The following is a 21,338-nucleotide window of genomic DNA, read 5'->3' as shown; positions in this document are numbered from 1 at the left end:
GAAAATATCGTGCAATGACCAACGGAAATTTATGCCAAAAACATACGTCCAGCAAGGACGGCCATTTGTAACGTCGAAAATTCTAAAACGTATATTCTACAGTAGGTTTAGGACCGATGAAACCATCTACATTACAACGCAACGCCCATAGCCAGTGTGTGTACCAGTTGGTGTGTTCAGTGCTGGCATCACGTCAAGCATCGTCTCAGCGCCACTAAGCACAGGGCTTGAAAGATGGCGAGATACGACTTCAAATCGTAAAACCGCCTGCTACCATTACGGAATCATATGCGTTTATCTGTAACGTTAGAGAGAATTACAGCAAATTAATGATTCAGAATACGCTTTTTTCGCCTAAATGGGCATCGTTTCATTATGCGCAGTCTTCAAAAACTGGTCTTAGAATATTTTGTTTACGGAGCATGGTAGGCCTACTAGTCCAGGGCTTGAGATGTATTTCTTCAAACATTAAATTAATGCAACGGCAAAATTAGTTCTACACAGAACAAATTTGTATTATACTCGGCAAACAGTCTTTGCATTCATCAAGATTCGTTGATAGCGAGAACAAAAGATCGATCTGGCTTATCCGCGTTGTCGCTCAACCGTGACGAAAAAAAACTAACCAAAACGAAGAGAGTAGTAACCAGTAATGTAGCACTGTAGCCATACCCTGCACAAGCGCTTACGCACTGGTGTACGTAGGGTTCAAATCGATAGCCAGCCGGATTCGGCCTTTGAATGTCTCTTCAGTAACCGTTTTTAAAATTTTCGCAGAATAGTTTTTAAGAATGATGAAGCTTAATATTAAAACCATTGCGCTGCTTTTATGTGTATTGTTGGCTATTATCTATGTGACGTGGAACCTGGTGTACGTCACAGATTTGAGTAAGTTGTTATTTTTTACTTCTTTTCAGTAAAAGTTTTTTGCAGCAGATAACTTAAACTTTAGCGTTGAAATAAGAGTACACAGTCGTGTTGATGTCGACGACTACAACATTTTTTCAACTGATAAAAGTGAATCTAATAAAGAGTGGAACTATATCGCATTATAAAGCAGATTAATACTTTGTACCACAGATGATCTGTTAAGCACAGCCAACTATCAATCTGAAGACATGTTGTTAAGACTAAAAGCGCCGAAAAGTGATGGACAAATAACGTCAGATGGTAAATAGTTTTGTAATAGTTTTTTCCCACCTGACTACGTACATTCTATTGTAGTATGGTAGGACCAGCAAAGAGCTCACTAGTGACGATGCATGTTAAGAACCAGCGATGGTTTATAATAAAGTCTTTAGTTTAAATGGACTTCAGTTTCAGCAGTATGTTACGATAATGTCCGATGTTTTGCTTTCAGGGTCATTTCTGAAAGAAAAACCCGCCATTCTGGAACGTAAGTGTTTGTATTTACTGCAAGTAAAATCGCTCACATTGACCAACAAGCTTTTCAAGCTTGGCTCGATTTATATACAGTAATTAGTGTTCTCGGTTTGGGAAAATTCTCAGCAAGCTTGTTAATAGCCACAAATGTGTATACATATTTGGTTATGTATACTACTGTATAGGTGCAAAATGTAAAACAAGTTCTCTTGGTAGTCAATGCTTTAGTCTGTTTTTATGCAAGAAGCACAAGTATATTCTATTCAATCTGTTTTGCTCCATCCAATAATGTGTACAAAAAACGACATAAGACCGTTAGTCTTCCGTTTCAATTTAATCTACAGTGTACAATTTAAACACTAACATGAAAGTCTATTGTACATCGCATGTGACCCTGGTTAGCTTGATAACAGTGTGAAAAGGAACTGCCTTACGCTGAAATAGACGGCTTGTCACCCCCCGAGGGCTTACAGTGCTCATAAATTTTTCATTGAATTTTTAATGAAACAAATTTCTTTGCAGCTTTGGCAAATAGAGAACTAAAACCTGCTGGACAAGCGCCTCCGGAAGAGGAACTGGAACGGATCTGGAATTACGTCTACCAGCGACAGGTGATTTTCTATAATTGATGACCAAACTTTAGGGGGTTATTCGTCGTAAAAGGAACTTTGCATTACTTGAATAATTATACTTCTTCACATACATGATTGCTGGTTACCATATCCCAGTTTAGTAAATGAGGAGCACTTTATAGCTTGTCTTATTGGTTAAATAGAAACGCTTTAAAAGCTTGAGTCGCAGCTGAGGTAAAAGCTTCATTAAATTCATATTAAAAATGTTCAAATATTGTAATTTTGAGTTAATGATTAATCATTGTTCCGCTTATAGTTGAAGCTGCTTTGAAATACAGCGGTGACTCAATCTTAAGCTCAAAAAAGTCCGATGCTTATTTTAGCAACCTTTGTAAGCAATTATTTGTTACACGGTCTTTTGTTAAATATAAGTGGTTAAGAGTTTCTAATAAGATTGCTATGCAAAAAGTTTTCCTTAGCCTCTGGCGTTTAATTGAAGTGACAGCCGAAATATAAACTTCTTGAAGTGGGCCAAGAAACACAAAACACCGATATAAACGTAATAAATTGGTGGCTATAGTAGTCAAAGATCAAGCTACTACACGAAGGATAATAACATGACTGCGGTTCTCTGTACCTTTCGGTAAAACGGGATGGTAGAGTTCCAAGACACACTCGCTTCTACGTAATTGCCTTGTTGTGCTCATGTTGTACATCTTCCGTTACATGTAATCTTTTCAGTATCACTGCACCGACAGCAAATACCTTGGTGGAAGGGAAAATGGCGACGGGGCCTATGATCTATGCGTTGAGAAGCCTTTCTGGCCAGACCGCACAGACCGGGGCAAGTGTTTGGTCTATTCTTTTGGAGTTGCAAACGACTTCACCTTCGACGACGAAATGGCAAAACTCGGCTGCGAAGTGCACTCATTTGACCCATGTAAGTAGCCTGTTTGGATTTGGCAGAAGCACATTAAATATGTCATGTCTCGACAACGTGTTAGCGAAAGAAATCGTTTTACGCGATAACGTTCCCACACTTTATCTCACTCAATGCGTCGTGTCGGTCGTGTTTAAACACCAATTCCTTGTTGATTTCAGCCACAGAACTCGCTGATAACTCGGTCCGTGAATCAGGGGTTATCTTCCACAAGGTGGGAATTTCCAACGAAGATGACGACCACGGTTTTAACGGGTGGAGAATGAGGACGCTGAGTAAGCTTTCGTTATATTTTACATCTTTGCTCATAAAGAGAACTTGGTTGAAGGACATTAGAGAAACGTTCATCCCCATTAGCGCCCGTGTCTGTACTTGCGTTCTCAGTCACACAAACAACTCACATTTCGTTTTATTACACTTAGTCCAATCTTCTTAATGCTCTCAGTCATTCCAATCTTCTTTATAACGCTTGTTAGCTTGGTAATTTGATGCTCAGGATTCTATTACGTATCTAACGGTATTTAGAGAGGTCTCGCCTGAACATGTTGATTGTACGCCCTATCTGTTTTTGGTTAAAAATAAAGATTTAAACGATACTCAACCAGGTACAAATGACTGATATATGTAAACTCGTTTGCATACTTTACCTTCCTCAGAGACTATTCTCCGCGAACTTGGTCACCAAGGACGACATTTAGATTTTCTCAAGGTGGACACCGATAAAGGAAGCACCGGGTTTGAGGACATTGTGAGTAACTGCGGCTACTGTACGCCTGCTTGTGCATTTAATCGTTTGATTGCCTGGTGTGGTATAGGCTATTAATTCGGTTTTGGTATAGACCCCAAACATTACATAAACCTGTTAAAGAATCTTGACTGAACGACTATTATTACTGTATTGTGTTTTGACTGTATTCAATTTATAATTTTAATTGCACCAAGGAATTAAGTTCTTAGTTGTCATTTTCAGGTAATGCAGCAACTAATTGAGACTGGACTGTATAAATGTGTCCGTCAGTACTCAATGGAGATTCACATGGCTGGCCCGCTAACGAATAGCGAGAACTTAAATCGCTGCCGGCTTCTCTACAGACAGATGCGTACGCTAAACGACGGTGGGTGGAGACTCTTCAACACAACGGACAATGTCAGGGCCGCAAAAGTTCTTGTTGATCCAAATTACAAACAAACGATGAACAGGCAACACATCGTTAACTACAAGAAAGTTATCCTCTGGGAAACGTCGTTTGTGAACTTCGACGTCAGTGGCACGTGTCAAGAGGTACTGTTCGATAGAAAACCATGACGTGAAAAAATACAAATTACATCCAAACGTCTGTGGTCAGAGCCATGCTGTACGCTCAATGGCCTGATGCACGGCATGTTAAGTTTATAGTGAGTTTTGACATCTTATTTGGAGTAGCTTGATACTTGCTTGTGTTGGTACTAACTATGTCCTGCGTAATATCTGTGCTTCAATGTTTTTTTTTAAATTCCAATTCGATTGTAGAAAACTTTGAACCGCAGTATAGTGCAACAAAGAAATGATATATGACTAACAACCGGCAATCTGATCCGTAATTTCCGCATTATGTGATCGTATTTCAGGCCCATTACTTGCGATGGAAAATCAGGAGACGCATTCACTCATGTAGTCTAATCGAGATCATCCGTTATAAAATTATGTTAAAGCGTCCGCGATAACTTGAATGCAGCTTAAAATGGTAACAGCAATAAAAAGCAAAAGTTTATATAAATGACTAGTTGCACGTAACACGCTTCATATGTTACTTCACTGAATAAATACAGTCAGTTTAATCCCAGTTAGGCAGTTAACGTATTACTACAAAACAGGCTACTTCAGGAATAGGCCAATATAAGAAACAAACGATCGACAGCTATAACATAGCGAGCTATCAGAATTAGCCAATCAGTGTTTTAAATAAATTATGAAGCAGAACTTAAATGCCCTCATGACGACTTTTGGGAAGAATTGGCAGCCACTTCAATAACCTGCGTAGAAGAGGACGCTCATTTACACGCCAAGAGGTTGAATAGAAATTGCAGTCTGACGCCGTGTCCACTCATTGAACGTAGCCTACCTGCCGCAGTTTGTAGGAAAAGGAAGATCATAAAAATCTTTCTCCTGCTGTAAAACACTTGCGTTTGATTGATTATTTTCTCTTACCCAAGCCTTGATTCCTCTTTCAGCATCAGTTCCTGTGAGGAGTAATTTTTATCCACTTACTTCACCGTATGGCCTACAAATGGCCACATTCTTGCACAGCGATGAGTTTGTAACCTGGCAAGGTGTTGTCGAGCAACATTCTTAGTATTCCGCCCACAAGCATCGCAGAGCTGAGGAGAACCGAAAAGATTTCATCCAGCTCTTTCACTCCTGTCTGGATTGCTCCAGGATTTTGCTTCATCCAGTTGGCCACAGTCAATCCCATAAACAAGGTGAAGCCGATGATGAAGATATTTCTGAAATTCAAAAAAGTTGTTTCATTTGTTTAATGTGGATTGTTGGAATTTTCTTGATTAAATTTGATTAATTTCAAGTAATAAGTTTTAACTGTATGTAAGGAGCCCTGGTTCGCTTACCTTTGTGATTTCATATCAACAAAGCGCAAAACAGAAAGCCCCATTGCTGCAATCGCGCCAAACAACACAAAGAATACTCCGGCTAAAACTGGATTAGGCAAAGTTACGAAAACACTTCCAAATTTTCCTGTTAAGCTCAAAACGATCGCTATGACGCCGGCCGTCTGAATGACCTGTATGTACGAAAAATGCAAATCGAACCGGAGCCGGACCGGAACATGAACCGGAACCGGAACCGGAACCGCAGCCGAACCGGAACATCGAGATTTGAGAAGCAAAAATATAAAGAAAAACTTTAAGTATTTCACAAGAAGACTGGCAAAGCGTCGCAGTTTCTTCTGGCATGCCATTGAAGAAACTGTCTGGGATAATCCAGATCCTTATCCGCTTTTAAAGCGATTCCAAAATAACTTTCCATAACCAGCAGCATTAAACCCCAGAAATCCGGATCATGTCCTTCTCTTCTCCAGGTATACTATCGCAAGCATTCTAAAAATAAAACTTTACTATATTAGCTTCGATCCAAACAAACCTATTGTGGTTTAATTACGCAAGAGGTAACATGAGGCGCTAAATATAATTAATCTATAGTTAAAAAAATCAGCACACATATAAAAAGTTTTCAATAGAGTCCAACTGTGTGCCAAACCACGAACCAAGGAACCGCAAGAAGTGATCAATCTTATATGAAATGCGGATAATAGCATCATTTGTTTGTGTACAACAAAAGGCCTTTCAAAATTCGGCTTAAGTCTATATAAGGTAACCATGGCTCTGCTAACAGACGATAGCACAGTGTGTTTGCTGGTATAATTGTAGGTAGGACGTTACTTTACCGTTCAGTATCGTTTTTCTGTATTTTCATAGTTAAAAGTTTTCTATTTTAACCGGGCTAAATAAGTTTGTATTTCGTAAAACAATATTATCCGCCGTTAAGACACAGCTGGCAGAATAAGCATCAGAAACAGGAGAAAAACATTTAGGCACTTCAAGCGATTCTAAAATTGCGATAAGTTCGTCAAAGCTGTTTATTTTGGTTTTCTTAGTACTGTAAACTTTCGGTTAAGTATATGCGCAACTTACATCTGAACTTATGCGAACGTTTGTGATAAGTGCTTAGCAATTGTTGACATAATTACTGTTTCTTTATCCTTAAAACTGAAAATAGCCTGAAAATAAAACTTGAAGTGGCCTTTATACTTTAATTCAAACTCTAGAGTCCAACTCTGTAACAGCAAAGCTAACAAAACAAGTTTGGCATTTTTTTAATTGTATCCAGCAGTAAAATAATGCCGAAATCCTCAATTTTATCCAAAAATGTAAAGATAATTGATAAATCTTATTTTTGCGCTGTTAGTATATTTCTTGTGTACGGTTATGTGTTTATTCCGATGTTTTTCATTCGTTTTTATTCAGCAAAGTTCCGCATTTCAATAGCAAATGTTCTGTTACAATTACAGCACCTTTGTACGTCAAAAAGCTAATATTAATTGTATTAGGCTACAGATGTGAATTTTTCTTAGCATACAGTAGAGCAGAATACGGTTTTTCTGTTTCCATGATGTCTATGATGTCAGACAAAAGTGATCCTTTGGTCTTTTGTGATTTTCATAATCAAAGCGATGGGGATAAACTTAAATCTAACATTTCTAATGACATTTTGCATAACTATCTGCAAAGCAAACTTAAATGGATGCTTATAAGCGGATGGTTTCTGTAAAATGCTTTAAAAACAGTCTTCATGCTAAAAATACGAAAAATTTTCAACGCAGCGTTTGACCTTGCAAGTTTCTTTATTTGTGAACCAACGTAATTAAAATGATATCAGGGTTCAAAGGTCGTTGGTGCTTCTTCGTCATTCTACTCTTCCTAATCCTGACTTTGGAAATTGATGAAATTACTGCCAGAGGCGGTCGGGGTGGTGGAAGAGGCGGAGGAAGGGGAAGCAGAGGGAGAGGAGGAGCAAAAAGCGGATTCAAAGGAAAAATGTAACAAGAACTGAGACTTTTGCAAATTTTATGTTCTTATTAAAAAACATTATCAATAACTAAAGAACTCATGAGAGCAATACTTTTACTTTTACATCTCTGTAGACCTGATGAACTTTTCTAAACTTGGAAAATACAATATAATAAGTTAAACAACCAAAGAAAAATTATGTGACAACCGAAACTTGCACAAAGGCTAGTTCGGTGACATCGCCGAAGAAAAATTGCCGGGTTTAAATCGTGCAAAGGCTTTTCCTCAGTACGAAAATAAAAACTATCACAATACCATACGATGTACGTCCGTACTTTAAATAATAGTATTTCATTGCTATAAATGAGTTTCATAGCCTACTCCTATGTATATTCTGTTTTAGAACAACCAACAATGTTGCCAAAGCCGCTATCATTGGGCTAGCAGCAAAACGTTTCATGCATTTCGGAAGATTTAGCCCTCCAATACATTTCATGTACGGTAATTACAGAAATCCTTCATTACAACCGTAAACAAGTAAAACTGTACAATATTTCGTCAGAACATTTTTTGTTATGGTATTTTATTACATAATCGTCAAACGGTTGTGAAACCCAGATATTTTCGCTCCTCTGAGCTGGATAACGGATTTGTTGTCAATGGAAACGAATACGACACTCCGTTTATCTTGGTCGATGACAAAAACCAACCGTTCCGTTGTATCACGGTGCCCGAAGGAACCAGTAAGCAGTATAACAATTGTAGTTTTTGTCATGGTTCCTACATTCTATGACGCCACAAAATATCTTGTTGCATTTTTAACTAAGTTAATTATTTTCTCACAATATTGTTTTCAGACGAACAAAACTGTCCAAAGGAGTTTAAAGATGCGGTGATCTTTAACAAAACCTACTTTCAACTTCCCGACGAGTTTGAGGAAAGGAAAACTATCCGCACCGCCTCTCAGATCGACTTATGCTGCGGATCCGCTGCATTTTATCCGTCGTTTGTTCTTATCCTGGTTTTTCTGGCACTGAGCGTTATTGCAGCTTACTAACTATTGACAACTGTATATTTACTGTATTACACGCACTTACTGAATACTGCATGCTAAATTTTTGTACCTATTTAGTCATTAGTTTTTTTTAAATGCATTGAAAAGGTAGTAAGTTTTTTAATTGAAAAAATGACTGTATGTTTTCTTGTGTCTGCACGCTGCACTTACATGAAAATTTAATTTCAAAATACAAGTATCTCATCAATTAAGTTATATCAATGAAAGTATAGTTTGTCAATTATTTAGGTCTATAGAACACACTACATATATGTACAACGTATGCTATACTATGCTACATAATTTGTAGACTGCAGTAAATAGGTCGTTGACCAAAGAACCTTCCTGGTTGGTATCAGCAATGGTAGCCTACTGTACCACTATTTTGGTTTCTGTCCGACCACTTTCCTTTAACTTGTGTTTGACGTCATTCGTATTAGTGATAACTAGGGCAACCAGTTTTATGACCTAAATATTTTAAATTTTGACCTCATTTTGACCTAAAAAGTTTACATTTTGACCTTATTTTGACCTAAAAAGTTTATATTTTGACCTTATTTTGACCTAAAACGTTTAAATTTTGACCTCATTTTGAAAAACGGTATACTGATAGTCTCTACACTGTCTACAGCAACTTTCTAATCTAAAGCTGCATTTAAAAATGACAAAATGCTTTTCTAGTGTTGACTTTTTTTTCGTTTCTGCGTATTAAGATTGAAAACTTGCAGTTTCAAATGCAATGCCGTCACATCGTGACGTCACCAAACGCGCTGAAAAGCCTTCCCTCTCTTTGTGTCTTTGGTTCTAAGTAAAATTTGCGGGACTGGAATTGTTTGCGGTACAAGAAAAGAGAAAAACGGAAGAATAATATTACAAAATGGTTACAAAATTACAAGTTTAATAGATTTTGACCTAAAAAAAAGACCTAACGAAACAATTTGACCGTATTTTGACCTAACGTAACATTTTGACTTTATCTGACCTAATAACTTCTATACCACACGTCGTACAAAGCTGAAAATTGTTTTGTGCTTGTTTCATAGCATTCTGAGCAGGTAAAAAAAATTGACCATATTGACTTTTGGTTGCCCTAGTGATAACATATGAGCCCGGATCATGAGTAGTTAGTAAAACAAACAAGTTTTTTTTAAATCATAATTGCGATGACAATGTGCAAAATTAAGCCATCCTGACAACAATCCCCTTACGCAACCCATGAAACGTTTGTGAAATAAATTCTTCTGTGCAGTGACGTAGGCAGACATTTTTCATGAGGGCGGGGGGGGGGGCGTTTGCATAACATCATATAATAACAGATTTCGGTAAATGTTGTTTCCACATAGAACGGCCATGCAAAGAGAAAACCACAGAACAGCATGTACACGTCATAAAATTTATAAATTTAAACAATCCAGGTTAATTTTTTACAAATTCATACTTGATCGCCTAATCGATGTTTCAATTAATCTATTAATATTTAATTACTCTTTTCCGGACAAGGAACACGATTTTTGTAGAAGTTCAACAAAGCAAGTCCGTTTATTTGGGTATCACTCCTCGTACTACGTAAAAATATTTTTAGCTTACGTAATGTAGAAAGTGACCGTTCACTGTAGTACACGTTGCCACCGAAGAAGTTAAAAACTTTTTAGATAATGTCTAAACATTTGGAAAAGCATCACTGCTGCATTCTTGTGGTAAACTACATCAGCAGGTCTTTCTGTGTCGTTGAAACGACTAAGTTTTCTGTACCACAATTATTATTCAGGAACTGATTCTTCCGAAGATTTCGTTAAATCATTTTCATAAAATTTCCCCAAAACTTCAATGCTTTCGATTTGTGTGACGGACGACCCGAGGGTTGGATCAGCCGGATTTAAACACTGCAACCCACCAATGGTAGACTTGTGGGCAGTGAATCAAGACACGAGATTAGCAATAAAACTGTCCAAAATAAGATAAATGTTCCAATTCGATATGTATAATTTTATGTATAAACTCTTAGTAATTTTCATTGGTGGCAAAAGCAATGCTGCATCTGTAGATTTGCCTTGAAGCACATTGAGGCGTTTCCTAAATACAATTGTGCTTTTGTGCTGTATCTTGTGCTAAAATATACAAACGATGAAATTTATACTCAGCATTTTGCCTTAAACATTTCATCTCAGTGACAATATATTCTGCTGTGGTAACAGCTTCAAGAAGGTTTATCGACTTTCTTTGTAACATTTCACACAGCACAACTCTGTAATCAAAAACTATTTTCATAACTAGGCAAGCAACGCAAAAATCACTCTGTCTAATCTCTGATAAAAACCGCAATATTCGTGACGAAATTTCGGTGTCTAACCATGACGAAATTTCATCTAAAGTTTCTACAACGGCAGCTTGCAATTCTGAAAACATACGGACACTGAGATGTTGGTCAACCCATCCAGTGACACAAACTTGAACTAGTTTTTGAGTTGTTGAGGTTGGCAGAATTGTGACTATTGTCTTGCGTAAAACACTTTAAATTATAAACTGATTCTATTGTTCCCATACAATTGCGAATCGATGACAGACTGCATGGATTGGACACAGCGAAATTAAGGGTAGATCTAATCCGTACAAACGTTGCAGCAAAATGATTCACGAATAGTGAGTAAAACAAACAAGTTTTGTTTTAGAATCATCTATGGGTTGATATATTATGAAAATTATCCGGAGAAGCACAGAAAACCATGTTAGAGAAGAGTTACAACAATCCCTTTACGTGACCCATCAAACGTTTGTGAAAGAACTTCTTCTGTGGAAATACTTTTCCGCTTGATTTATCAGGTGTGATATTTTTCTCAAAGTGAACTTAAACCCAGTGCTAAAGGCCGCTATTTGCTTGGTATGACAAAATGCAGGATGGATAGCAGAGTCACACTCATCTAATATTGCCTGGAAATATTGTCTATTTTTGCGAATCAAGAGAGTCAGCTAGCTTACAGTAGTTGAAGTTACAGCCGAAAATAGTGTTCTATCCATTGGTCGGCTAGGTTTTACGGAAACATAGAATGACGAAAAGAAAATGTTTTATTAGGGTCAGAATCATCTGCACGAGACCGTCGGGTCCGTTTAGTTGCCAATCGCTTCACCCCGTAATCGTTATCAAAGTTTTAATTTTTTGCCACCAGCAGTTATCTTATACAACAGGCTGTGTGACGCTCCTTATGGCAGCGCAATACTAAGCTTATTAGTTACCATCCTATGATGCATCAACTGCAGGACCCGTTTGGTTTAGATTTTTAAGCTTTTAAAGATTTAAGATTTTAAAAAACTGACCAAAACGAAGAGAGTAGTAATCAGTAGTGTAGCCATACCCTGCACAAGCGCTTACGCACTGGTGTACGTAGGGTTCAAATCGATAGCCAGCCGGATTCGGCCTTTGAATGTCTCTTCAGTAACCGTTTTTAAAAATTTCGCAGAATAGTTTTTAAGAATGATGAAGCTTAATATTAAAACCATTGCGCTGCTTTTATGTGTATTGTTGGCTATTATCTATGCGACGTGGAATTTGGTGTACGTCACAGATTTGAGTAAGTTGTTATTTTTTACTTCTCTTCAGTAAAAGTTTTTTGCAGCAGATAACTTAAACTTTAGCGTTGAAATAAGAGCACACTATACAGTCGTGTTGATGTCGACGGCTACAACATTTTTTCAACTGATAAAAGTGAATCATAGAAATAGTTTAATAGTTAATAGTCTAATAGTTAATAGTCTAATAGTTAATAGTCTAACTAAGAAATAGTCTAACTAATATCTAACTATTATTGCATAAAGCAGAATATTATTTTGTACCACAGATGCTCTGTTTAGCACAGCCAACTATCAATCTGAAGACATGTTGCTAAGACTAAAAGCGCCGAAAAGTGATGGACAAATAACGTCGGATGGTAAATAGTTTTGTAATAGTTTTTTCCCACCTGACTACGTACATTCTATTGTAGTATGGTAGGACCAGTAAAGAGCTCACTAGTGACGTTGCATGTTAAGAACCAGCGATGGTTTATAATAAAGTCTTTAGTTTAAATGGACTTCAGTTTCAGCAGTATGTTACGATAACGTCCGATGTTTTGCTTTCAGGGTCATTTCTGAAAGAAAAACCCGCCATTCTGGAACGTAAGTGTTTGTATTTACTGCAAGTAAAATCGCTCACATTGACCAACAAGCTTTTCAAGCTTGGCTCGATTTATATACAGTAATTAGTGTTCTCGGTTTGGGAAAATTCTCAGCAAGCTTGTTAATAGCCACAAATGTGTATACATATTTGGTTATGTATACTACTGTATAGGTGCAAAATGTAAAACAAGTTCTCTTGGTAGTCAATGCTTTAGTCTGTTTTTATGCAAGAAACACAAGTATATTCTATTCAATCTGTTTTGCTCCATCCAATAATGTGTACAAAAAACGACATAAGACCGTTAGTCTTCCGTTTCAATTTAATTTAAAGTATACAATTTAAACACTAACATGAAAGCCTATTGTACATCGCTTTCGACGCTGGTTAGCTTGATAACAGTGTGAAAAGGAACTTCCTTACGCTGAAATAGACGGCTTGTCACCCCCCCGAGGGCTTACAGTGCTCATAAATTTTTCATTGAATTGTAATGAAATAAATTTTTTTGCAGCTTTGGCAAATAGAGAACTAAAACCTGCTGGAGAAGCGCCTCCGGAAGAGGAACTGGAACGGATCTGGAATTACGTCTACCAGCGACAGGTGATTTTCTATAATTGATGACCAAACTTTAGGGGGTTATTCGTCGTAAAAGGAACTTTGCATTACTTGAATAATTATACTTCTTCACATACATGATTACTGGTTACCATATCCCAGTTTAGCAAATGAGGAGCACTTCAAAGCTTGTCTTATTGGTTAAATAGAAAAGCTTTGAAAGCTTGTGTCGCTGCTGAGGTAAGAGCTTCATTAAATTCATATTAAAAATGTTCAAATGTTCAAATGTTGAGTTAACGATTATTCATTGTTCCGCTTATAGTTGAAGCTGCTTTGAAATACAGCGGTGACTCAATCTTAAGCTCAAAAAAGTCCGATGCTTATTTTAGCAACCTTTGTAAGCTCCGAGTTTTTTGTTTACGAAACGGATTGTTCTGTATACAAGACCATAGCGGACAGTTGACGTAGTACGCTGTCACGCGAAAAGCAAAAAAGCGGCTATTTCACAGCAATTATTTGTTACACGGTCTTTTGTTAAATATAAGTGGTTAAGAGTTTCTAATAAGATTGCTATGCAAAAAGTTTTCCTTAGCCTTTGGCGTTTAATTGAAGTGACAGCCGAAATATAAACTTCTTGAAGTGGGCCAAGAAACACAAAACACCGATATAAACGTAATAAATTGGTGGCTATAGTAGTCAAAGATCAAGCTACTACACGAAGGATAATAACATGACTGCGGTTCTCTGTACCTTTCGGTAAAACGGGATAGTAGAGTTCCAAGACACACTCGCTTCTACGTAATTGCCTTGTTGTGCTCATGTTGTACATCTTCCGTTACATGTAATCTTTTCAGTATCACTGCACCGACAGCAAATACCTTGGTGGAAGGGAAAATGGCGACGGGGCCTATGATCTATGCGTTGAGAAGCCTTTCTGGCCAGACCGCACAGACCGGGGCAAGTGTTTGGTCTATTCTTTTGGAGTTGCAAACGACTTCACCTTCGACGACGAAATGGCAAAACTCGGCTGCGAAGTGCACTCATTTGACCCATGTAAGTAGCCTGTTTGGATTTGGCAGAAGCACATTAAATATGTCATGTCTCGACAACGTGTTAGCGAAAGAAATCGTTTTACGCGATAACGTTCCCACACTTTATCTCACTCAATGCGTCGTGTCGGTCGTGTTTAAACACCAATTCCTTGTTGATTTCAGCCACAGAACTCGCTGATAACTCGGTCCGTGAATCAGGGGTTATCTTCCACAAGGTGGGAATTTCCAACGAAGATGACGACCACGGTTTTAACGGGTGGAGAATGAGGACGCTGAGTAAGCTTTCGTTATATTTTACATCTTTGCTCATAAAGAGAACTTGGTTGAAGGACATTAGAGAAACGTTCATCCCCATTAGCGCCCGTGTCTGTACTTGCGTTCTCAGTCACACAAACAACTCACATTTCGTTTTATTACACTTAGTCCAATCTTCTTAATGCTCTCAGTCATTCCAATCTTCTTTATAACGCTTGTTAGCTTGGTAATTTGATGCTCAGGATTCTATTACGTATCTAACGGTATTTAGAGAGGTCTCGCCTGAACATGTTGATTGTACGCCCTATCTGTTTTTGGTTAAAAATAAAGATTTAAACGATACTCAACCAGGTACAAATGACTGATATATGTAAACTCGTTTGCATACTTTACCTTCCTCAGAGACTATTCTCCGCGAACTTGGTCACCAAGGACGACATTTAGATTTTCTCAAGGTGGACACCGATAAAGGAAACACCGGGTTTGAGGACATTGTGAGTAACTGCGGCTACTGTACGCCTGCTTGTGCATTTAATCGTTTGATTGCCTGGTGTGGTATAGGCTATTAATTCGGTTTTGGTATAGACCCCAAACATTACATAAACCTGTTAAAGAATCTTGACTGAACGACTATTATTACTGTATTGTGTTTTGACTGTATTCAATTTATAATTTTAATTGCACCAAGGAATTAAGTTCTTAGTTGTCATTTTCAGGTAATGCAGCAACTAATTGAGACTGGACTGTATAAATGTGTCCGTCAGTACTCAATGGAGATTCACATGGCTGGCCCGCTAACGAATAGCGAGAACTTAAATCGCTGCCGGCTTCTCTACAGACAGATGCGTACGCTAAACGACGGTGGGTGGAGACTCTTCAACACAACGGACAATGTCAGGGCCGCAAAAGTTCTTGTTGATCCAAATTACAAACAAACGATGAACAGGCAACACATCGTTAACTACAAGAAAGTTATCCTCTGGGAAACGTCGTTTGTGAACTTCGACGTCAGTGGCACGTGTCAAGAGGTACTGTTCGATAGAAAACCATGACGTGAAAAAATACAAATTACATCCAAACGTCTGTGGTCAGAGCCATGCTGTACGCTCAATGGCCTGATGCACGGCATGTTAAGTTTATAGTGAGTTTTGACATCTTATTTGGAGTAGCTTGATACTTGCTTGTGTTGGTACTAACTATGTCCTGCGTAATATCTGTGCTTCAATGTTTTTTTTTAAATTCCAATTCGATTGTAGAAAACTTTGAACCGCAGTATAGTGCAACAAAGAAATGATATATGACTAACAACCGGCAATCTGATCCGTAATTTCCGCATTATGTGATCGTATTTCAGGCCCATTACTTGCGATGGAAAATCAGGAGACGCATTCACTCATGTAGTCTAATCGAGATCATCCGTTATAAAATTATGTTAAAGCGTCCGCGATGCTTTAACTTGAATGCAGCTTAAAATGGTAACAGCAATAAAAAGCAAAAGTTTATATAAATGACTAGTTGCACGTAACACGCTTCATATGTTACTTCACTGAATAAATACAGTCAGTTTAATCCCAGTTAGGCAGTTAACGTATTACTACAAAACAGGCTACTTCAGGAATAGGCCAATATAAGAAACAAACGATCGACAGCTATAACATAGCGAGCTATCAGAATTAGCCAATCAGTGTTTTAAATAAATTATGAAGCAGAACTTAAATGCCCTCATGACGACTTTTGGGAAGAATTGGCAGCCACTTCAATAACCTGCGTAGAAGAGGACGCTCGTTTACACGCCAAGAGGTTGAATAGAAATTGCAGTCTGACGCCGTGTCCACTCATTGAACGTAGCCTACCTGCCGCAGTTTGTAGGAAAAGGAAGATCATAAAAATCTTTCTCCTGCTGTAAAACACTTGCGTTTGATTGATTATTTTCTCTTACCCAAGCCTTGATTCCTCTTTCAGCATCAGTTCCTGTGAGGAGTAATTTTTATCCACTTACTTCACCGTATGGCCTACAAATGGCCACATTCTTGCACAGCGATGAGTTTGTAACCTGGCAAGGTGTTGTCGAGCAACATTCTTAGTATTCCGCCCACAAACATCGCAGAGCTGAGGAGAACCGAAAAGATTTCATCCAGCTCTTTCACTCCTGTCTGGATTGCTCCAGGATTTTGCTTCATCCAGTTAGCCACAGTCAATCCCATAAACAAGGTGAAGCCGATGATGAAGATATTTCTGAAATTCAAAAAAGTTGTTTCATTTGTTTAATGTGGATTGTTGGAATTTTCTTGATTAAATTTGATTAATTTCAAGTAATAAGTTTTAACTGTATGTAAGGAGCCCTGGTTCGCTTACCTTTGTGATTTCATATCAACAAAGCGCAAAACAGAAAGCCCCATTGCTGCAATCGCGCCAAACAACACAAAGAATACTCCGGCTAAAACTGGATTAGGCAAAGTTACGAAAACACTTCCAAATTTTCCAGTTAAGCTCAAAACGATCGCTATGACGCCGGCCGTCTGAATGACCTGTATGTACGAAAAATGCAAATCGAACCGGAGCCGGACCGGAACATGAACCGGAACCGGAACCGCAGCCGAACCGGAACATCGAGATTTGAGAAGCAAAAATATAAAGAAAAACTTTAAGTATTTCACAAGAAGACTGGCAAAGCGTCGCAGTTTCTTCTGGCATGCCATTGAAGAAACTGTCTGGGATAATCCAGATCCTTATCCGCTTTTAAAGCGATTCCAAAATAACTTTCCATAACCAGCAGCATTAAACCCCAGAAATCCGGATCATGTCCTTCTCTTCTCCAGGTATACCATCGCAAGCATTCTAAAAATAAAACTTTACTATATTAGCTTCGATCCAAACAAACCTATTGTGGTTTAATTACGCAAGAGGTAACATGAGGCGCTAAATATAATTAATCTATAGTTAAAAAAATCAGCACACATATAAAAAGTTTTCAATAGAGTCCAACTGTGTGCCAAACCACGAACCAAGGAACCGCAAGAAGTGATCAATCTTATATGAAATGCGGATAATAGCATCATTTGTTTGTGTACAACAAAAGGCCTTTCAAAATTCGGCGTAAGTCTATATAAGGTAACCATGGCTCTGCTAACAGACGATAGCACAGTGTGTTTGCTGGTATAATTGTAGGTAGGACGTTACTTTACCGTTCAGTATCGTTTTTCTGTATTTTCATAGTTAAAAGTTTTCTATTTTAACCGGGCTAAATAAGTTTGTATTTCGTAAAACAATATTATCCGCCGTTAAGACACAGCTGGCAGAATAAGCATCAGATACAGGAGAAAAACATTTCGGCACTTCAAGCGAAAACTAACGATTCTAAAATTGCGATAAGTTCGTCAAAGCTGTTTATTTTGGTTTTCTTAGTACTGTAAACTTTCGGTTAAGTATATGCGCAACTTGCATCTGAACTTATGCGAACGTTTGTGGTAAGTGCTTAGCAATTGTTGACATAATTACTGTTTCTTTATACTTAAAACTGAAAATAGCCTGAAAATAAAACTTGAAGTGGCCTTTATACTTTAATTCAAACTTTAGAGTCCAACTCTGTAACAGCAAAGCTAACAAAACAAGTTTGACATTTTTTTAATTGTATCCAGCAGTAAAATAATGCCCAAATCCTCAATTTTATCCAAAAATGTAAAGATAATTGATAAATCTTTTTTTTGCGCTGTTAGTATATTTCTTGTGTACGGTTATGTGATTATTCCGATGTTTTTCATTCGTTTTTATTCAGCAAAGTTCAGCATTTCAATAGCAAATGTTCTGTTACAATTACAGCACCTTTGTACGTCAAAAAGCTAATATTAATTGTATTAGGCTACAGATGTGAATTTTTTTTAGCATGCAGTAGAGCAGAATACGGTTCTTCTGTTTCCATGATGTCTATGATGTCAGACAAAGGGATTTTTCAATCCTTTAATTGGTCCTTTGCTCTTTTGTGATTTTCATAATCAAAGCGATCGGGATAAACTTAAATCCAACATTTCTAATGACATTTTGCATAACTATCTGCGAAGCAAACTTAAATGGATGCTTATAAGCGGATGATTTCTGTAAAATGCTTTAAAAACAGTCTTCATGCTAAAAATACGAAAAATTTTCAACGCAGCGTTTGACCTTGCAAGTTTCTTTATTTGTGAACCAACGTAATTAAAATGATGTCAGGGTTCAAAGGTCGTTGGTGCTTCTTCGTCACTCTACTCTTCCTAATCCTGACTTTGGAAATTGATGAAATTACTGCCAGAGGCGGTCGGGGTGGTGGAAGAGGCGGAGGAAGGGGAGGCAGAGGGAGAGGAGGAGCAAAAAGCGGATTCAAAGGAAAAATGTAACAAGAACTGAGACTTTTGCAAATTTTATGTTCTTATTAAAAAACATTATCAATAACTAAAGAACTCATGAGAGCAATACTTTTGCTTTTACATCTCTGTGGACCTGATGAACCTTTCTAAACTTGGAAAATACAATATAATAAGTTAAACAACCAAAGAAAAATTATGTGACAACCGAAACTTGCACAAAGGCTAGTTCGGTGACATCGTCGAAGAAAAATTGCCGGATTTAAATCGTGCAAAGGCTTTTCCTCAGTACGAAAATAAAAACTATCACAATACCATACGATGTACGTCCGTACTTTAAGTAATAGTATTTCATTGCTATAAATGAGTTTTATAGCCTACTCCTATGTATATTCTGTTTTAGAACAACCAACAATGTTGCCAAAGCCGCTATCATTGGGCTAGCAGCAAAACGTTTCATGCATTTCGGAAGATTTAGCCCTCCAATACATTTCATGTACGGTAATTTTTGCTCTCAGAAATCCTTCATTACAACCGTAAACAAGTAAAACTGTACAATATTTCGTCAGAACATTTTTTGTTATGGTATTTTATTACCTAATCGTCAAACGGTTGTGAAACCCAGATATTTTCGCTCCTCTGAGCTGGATAACCGTTTTGTTGTCAATGGAAACGAATACGACACTCCGTTTATCTTGGTCGATGACAAAAACCAACCGTTCCGTTGTATCACGGTGCCCGAAGGAACCAGTAAGCAGTATAACAATTGTAGTTTTTGTCATGGTTCCTACATTTTATGACGCCACAAAATATCTTGTTGCATTTTTAACTAAGTTAATTATTTTCTCACAATATTGTTTTCAGACGAACAAAACTGTCCAAAGGAGTTTAAAGATGCGGTGATCTTTAACAAAACCTACTTTCAACTTCCCGACGAGTTTGAGGAAAGGAAAACTATCCGCACCGCCTCTCAGATCGACTTATGCTGCGGATCCGCTGCATTTTATCCGTCGTTTGTTCTTATCCTGGTTTTTCTGGCACTGAGCGTTATTGCAGCTTACTAACTATTGACAACTGTATATTTACTGTATTACACGCACTTACTGAATACTGCATGCTAACTTTTTGTACCTATTTAGTCATTAGCTTTTTTTAAAATGCATTGAAAAGGTAGTAAAGTTTTTAATTGAAAAATGGCTATATGTTTTTTGTGTCTGCACCTTGCACTTAAATAAAAATTTAATTTCAATATACAAGTATCTCGTCAATTAAGTTATATTAATGAAAGTATAGTTTGTCAATTATCTAGGTCTATAGAACACACTACATATTAGTACAACGTATGCCATACTATGCTACATAATTTATAGACTGCAGTAAATAGGTCGTTGACCAAAAAGCCTTCAAGGTTGGTATCAGCAATGGTAGCCTACTGTACTGTTTCCACATAGAACGGCCATGCAAAGAGAAAACCACAGAACAGCATGTACACGTCATAAAAATTATAAATTTAAACAATCCAGGTTAAATTCTTGCAAATTCATACTAGAACGCCTAATCGATGTTTCAATAATTAATAATAATTAGTTAATCTCTTCCGGACATGGCGCACGATTCTTGTAGAAGTTCAACAAAGCAAGTCCGTTTATTCAGGTATCATTACTCGTACTACGTAAAAATATTTTTAGCTTACGTAATGTAGAAAGTGACCGTTCACTGTGGTACACGTTGCCACAGGAAGAGTTAAAAACTTTTTAGATATGTATAAAGATTTGGAAAACCATCAGTGCTGCATTCTTGTGGCCAGTTACATCATCAGGTCTTTCTTTCGGTGAAATGACTAGGTTTTCTGTACCATCATTATCATTCAGGAACTGATTCTTCCGAAGACTTCGTTAAATCATTTTCATAAAATTTCCCCAAAACTTGAATGCTTTCAATTTGTGTGACGGACAGCTTGAGGGTTGGATAAGCCTGAGTTAAGCACTGCAACCTATACTAATGGTAGACTTGTGGGCAGTGAATCAAGACACGAGATTAGCAAGAAAACTATCCAAAATAAGATAAATATTCCAATTCGATATGTATAATTTTATGTATAAACTCTTAGTAATTTTCATTGGTGGCAAAAGCAATGCTGCATCTGTAGATTTGCCTTGAAGCACAGTGAGGCGTTTCCTGAATACAATTGTGCTTTTGTGCTGTATCTTGTGCTAGAATATACAAACGATGAAATTCGTGCTCAGCATTTTGCCTTAAACATTTCATCTCAGTGACAATATATTCTGCTGTGGTAACAGCTTCAAGAAGATCTATCGACTTTCTTTGTAACATTTCACACAGCACAACACTGTAATCAAAAACTATTTTCATAACTAGGCAAGCAACGCAAAAATCACTCTGTCTAATCTCTGATAAAAACCGCAATATTCGTGACGAAATTTCGGTGTCTGACCATGACGAAATTTCATCTAAAGTTT

General features: G+C 37.5%; 5 protein-coding genes across 7 annotated transcripts; 3 read left to right on the top strand and 2 right to left on the bottom strand.

The window, feature by feature from the left end:
- Positions 1-739: 739 nt before the first annotated feature.
- On the top strand, positions 740-16,029 carry LOC143448670 (putative methyltransferase-like protein 24). Of its 3 annotated transcripts, none has more exons than XM_076948495.1 (8): positions 740-888; positions 1,081-1,170; positions 1,361-1,396; positions 1,906-1,994; positions 2,697-2,895; positions 3,057-3,170; positions 3,552-3,643; positions 3,866-4,457. In XM_076948495.1, the coding sequence occupies exons 1-8, from the start codon at positions 792-794 to the stop codon at positions 4,199-4,201; spliced, it is 1,053 nt and encodes a 350-aa protein (XP_076804610.1). In that variant the 5' UTR covers positions 740-791; the 3' UTR covers positions 4,202-4,457. The 3 variants fall into 3 exon arrangements, with proteins under 3 accessions (XP_076804610.1, XP_076804612.1, XP_076804611.1); XM_076948497.1 differs by lacking the exons at positions 1,081-1,170; positions 1,361-1,396; positions 1,906-1,994; ... (2 more) ...; positions 3,552-3,643; positions 3,866-4,457 and adding exons at positions 12,346-12,435; positions 12,626-12,661; positions 13,171-13,259; ... (2 more) ...; positions 14,924-15,015; positions 15,238-16,029 and having other exon boundaries at positions 777-888; XM_076948496.1 differs by lacking the exons at positions 740-888; positions 1,081-1,170; positions 1,361-1,396; ... (3 more) ...; positions 3,552-3,643; positions 3,866-4,457 and adding exons at positions 11,931-12,078; positions 12,346-12,435; positions 12,626-12,661; ... (3 more) ...; positions 14,924-15,015; positions 15,238-16,029.
- On the bottom strand, positions 4,636-5,616 carry LOC143448672 (solute carrier family 23 member 1-like). The gene is made up of 4 exons (XM_076948499.1): positions 5,500-5,616; positions 5,198-5,379; positions 4,998-5,115; positions 4,636-4,908 (listed from the first exon to the last, which is right to left on the bottom strand). Exons 1-4 carry the CDS (start codon positions 5,541-5,543, stop codon positions 4,857-4,859), a joined length of 396 nt encoding a protein of 131 aa, XP_076804614.1. The 5' UTR covers positions 5,544-5,616; the 3' UTR covers positions 4,636-4,856.
- LOC143448671 (uncharacterized) lies at positions 6,282-8,720 on the top strand. Its single transcript, XM_076948498.1, has 4 exons — positions 6,282-7,487; positions 7,862-7,954; positions 8,077-8,201; positions 8,316-8,720. Exons 1-4 carry the CDS (start codon positions 7,318-7,320, stop codon positions 8,513-8,515), a joined length of 588 nt encoding a protein of 195 aa, XP_076804613.1. The 5' UTR covers positions 6,282-7,317; the 3' UTR covers positions 8,516-8,720.
- Positions 16,030-16,233: 204 nt separating the features above from the next.
- Positions 16,234-16,920, bottom strand: LOC143449864 (solute carrier family 23 member 1-like). The gene is made up of 4 exons (XM_076950190.1): positions 16,877-16,920; positions 16,575-16,756; positions 16,375-16,492; positions 16,234-16,285 (listed from the first exon to the last, which is right to left on the bottom strand). The coding sequence occupies exons 1-4, from the start codon at positions 16,918-16,920 to the stop codon at positions 16,234-16,236; spliced, it is 396 nt and encodes a 131-aa protein (XP_076806305.1).
- A 2,243-nt stretch (positions 16,921-19,163) lies between these two features.
- LOC143448673 (uncharacterized) lies at positions 19,164-20,102 on the top strand. The gene is made up of 4 exons (XM_076948500.1): positions 19,164-19,181; positions 19,262-19,354; positions 19,484-19,608; positions 19,723-20,102. The coding sequence occupies exons 2-4, from the start codon at positions 19,317-19,319 to the stop codon at positions 19,920-19,922; spliced, it is 363 nt and encodes a 120-aa protein (XP_076804615.1). The 5' UTR covers positions 19,164-19,181; positions 19,262-19,316; the 3' UTR covers positions 19,923-20,102.
- The last annotated feature ends 1,236 nt before the right edge of the window (positions 20,103-21,338 follow it).

Source organism: Clavelina lepadiformis, chromosome 3 (assembly GCF_947623445.1).
Source record: "Clavelina lepadiformis chromosome 3, kaClaLepa1.1, whole genome shotgun sequence".
NCBI classification, from domain to species: Eukaryota; Metazoa; Chordata; class Ascidiacea; order Aplousobranchia; family Clavelinidae; genus Clavelina; species Clavelina lepadiformis.
Note: the sequence above shows the minus strand (reverse complement) of the source record. Positions and strands in the feature narration are given on the sequence as shown.

Bases quoted from the DNA above. Each gene is read 5' to 3' on its own strand.
- LOC143448672 (XM_076948499.1), bottom strand. From the start codon at position 5,543: ATGGGGCTTTCTGTTTTGCGCTTTGTTGATATGAAATCACAAAG. The intron at 5,380-5,499 runs GTAAGCGAACCA...TTTGAATTTCAG, and splicing joins GTTGATATGAAATCACAAAG to AAATATCTTCATCATCGGCT. The intron at 5,116-5,197 runs GTTACAAACTCA...TACTCCTCACAG, and splicing joins GCTCGACAACACCTTGCCAG to GAACTGATGCTGAAAGAGGA.
- LOC143448671 (XM_076948498.1), top strand. From the start codon at position 7,318: ATGATATCAGGGTTCAAAGGTCGTTGGTGCTTCTTCGTCATTCTACTC. The intron at 7,488-7,861 runs GTAACAAGAACT...ATTCTGTTTTAG, and splicing joins AGCGGATTCAAAGGAAAAAT to AACAACCAACAATGTTGCCA. The intron at 7,955-8,076 runs GTACGGTAATTA...TGTGAAACCCAG, and splicing joins AGCCCTCCAATACATTTCAT to ATATTTTCGCTCCTCTGAGC.
- LOC143448673 (XM_076948500.1), top strand. From the start codon at position 19,317: ATGCATTTCGGAAGATTTAGCCCTCCAATACATTTCAT. The intron at 19,355-19,483 runs GTACGGTAATTT...TGTGAAACCCAG, and splicing joins AGCCCTCCAATACATTTCAT to ATATTTTCGCTCCTCTGAGC. The intron at 19,609-19,722 runs GTAAGCAGTATA...TATTGTTTTCAG, and splicing joins CACGGTGCCCGAAGGAACCA to ACGAACAAAACTGTCCAAAG.
- LOC143448670 (XM_076948497.1), top strand. From the start codon at position 792: ATGATGAAGCTTAATATTAAAACCATTGCGCTGCTTTTATGTGTATTG. The intron at 14,543-14,923 runs GTAAGCTTTCGT...TACCTTCCTCAG, and splicing joins GTGGAGAATGAGGACGCTGA to AGACTATTCTCCGCGAACTT. The intron at 15,016-15,237 runs GTGAGTAACTGC...TGTCATTTTCAG, and splicing joins ACACCGGGTTTGAGGACATT to GTAATGCAGCAACTAATTGA.
- LOC143449864 (XM_076950190.1), bottom strand. From the start codon at position 16,920: ATGGGGCTTTCTGTTTTGCGCTTTGTTGATATGAAATCACAAAG. The intron at 16,757-16,876 runs GTAAGCGAACCA...TTTGAATTTCAG, and splicing joins GTTGATATGAAATCACAAAG to AAATATCTTCATCATCGGCT. The intron at 16,493-16,574 runs GTTACAAACTCA...TACTCCTCACAG, and splicing joins GCTCGACAACACCTTGCCAG to GAACTGATGCTGAAAGAGGA.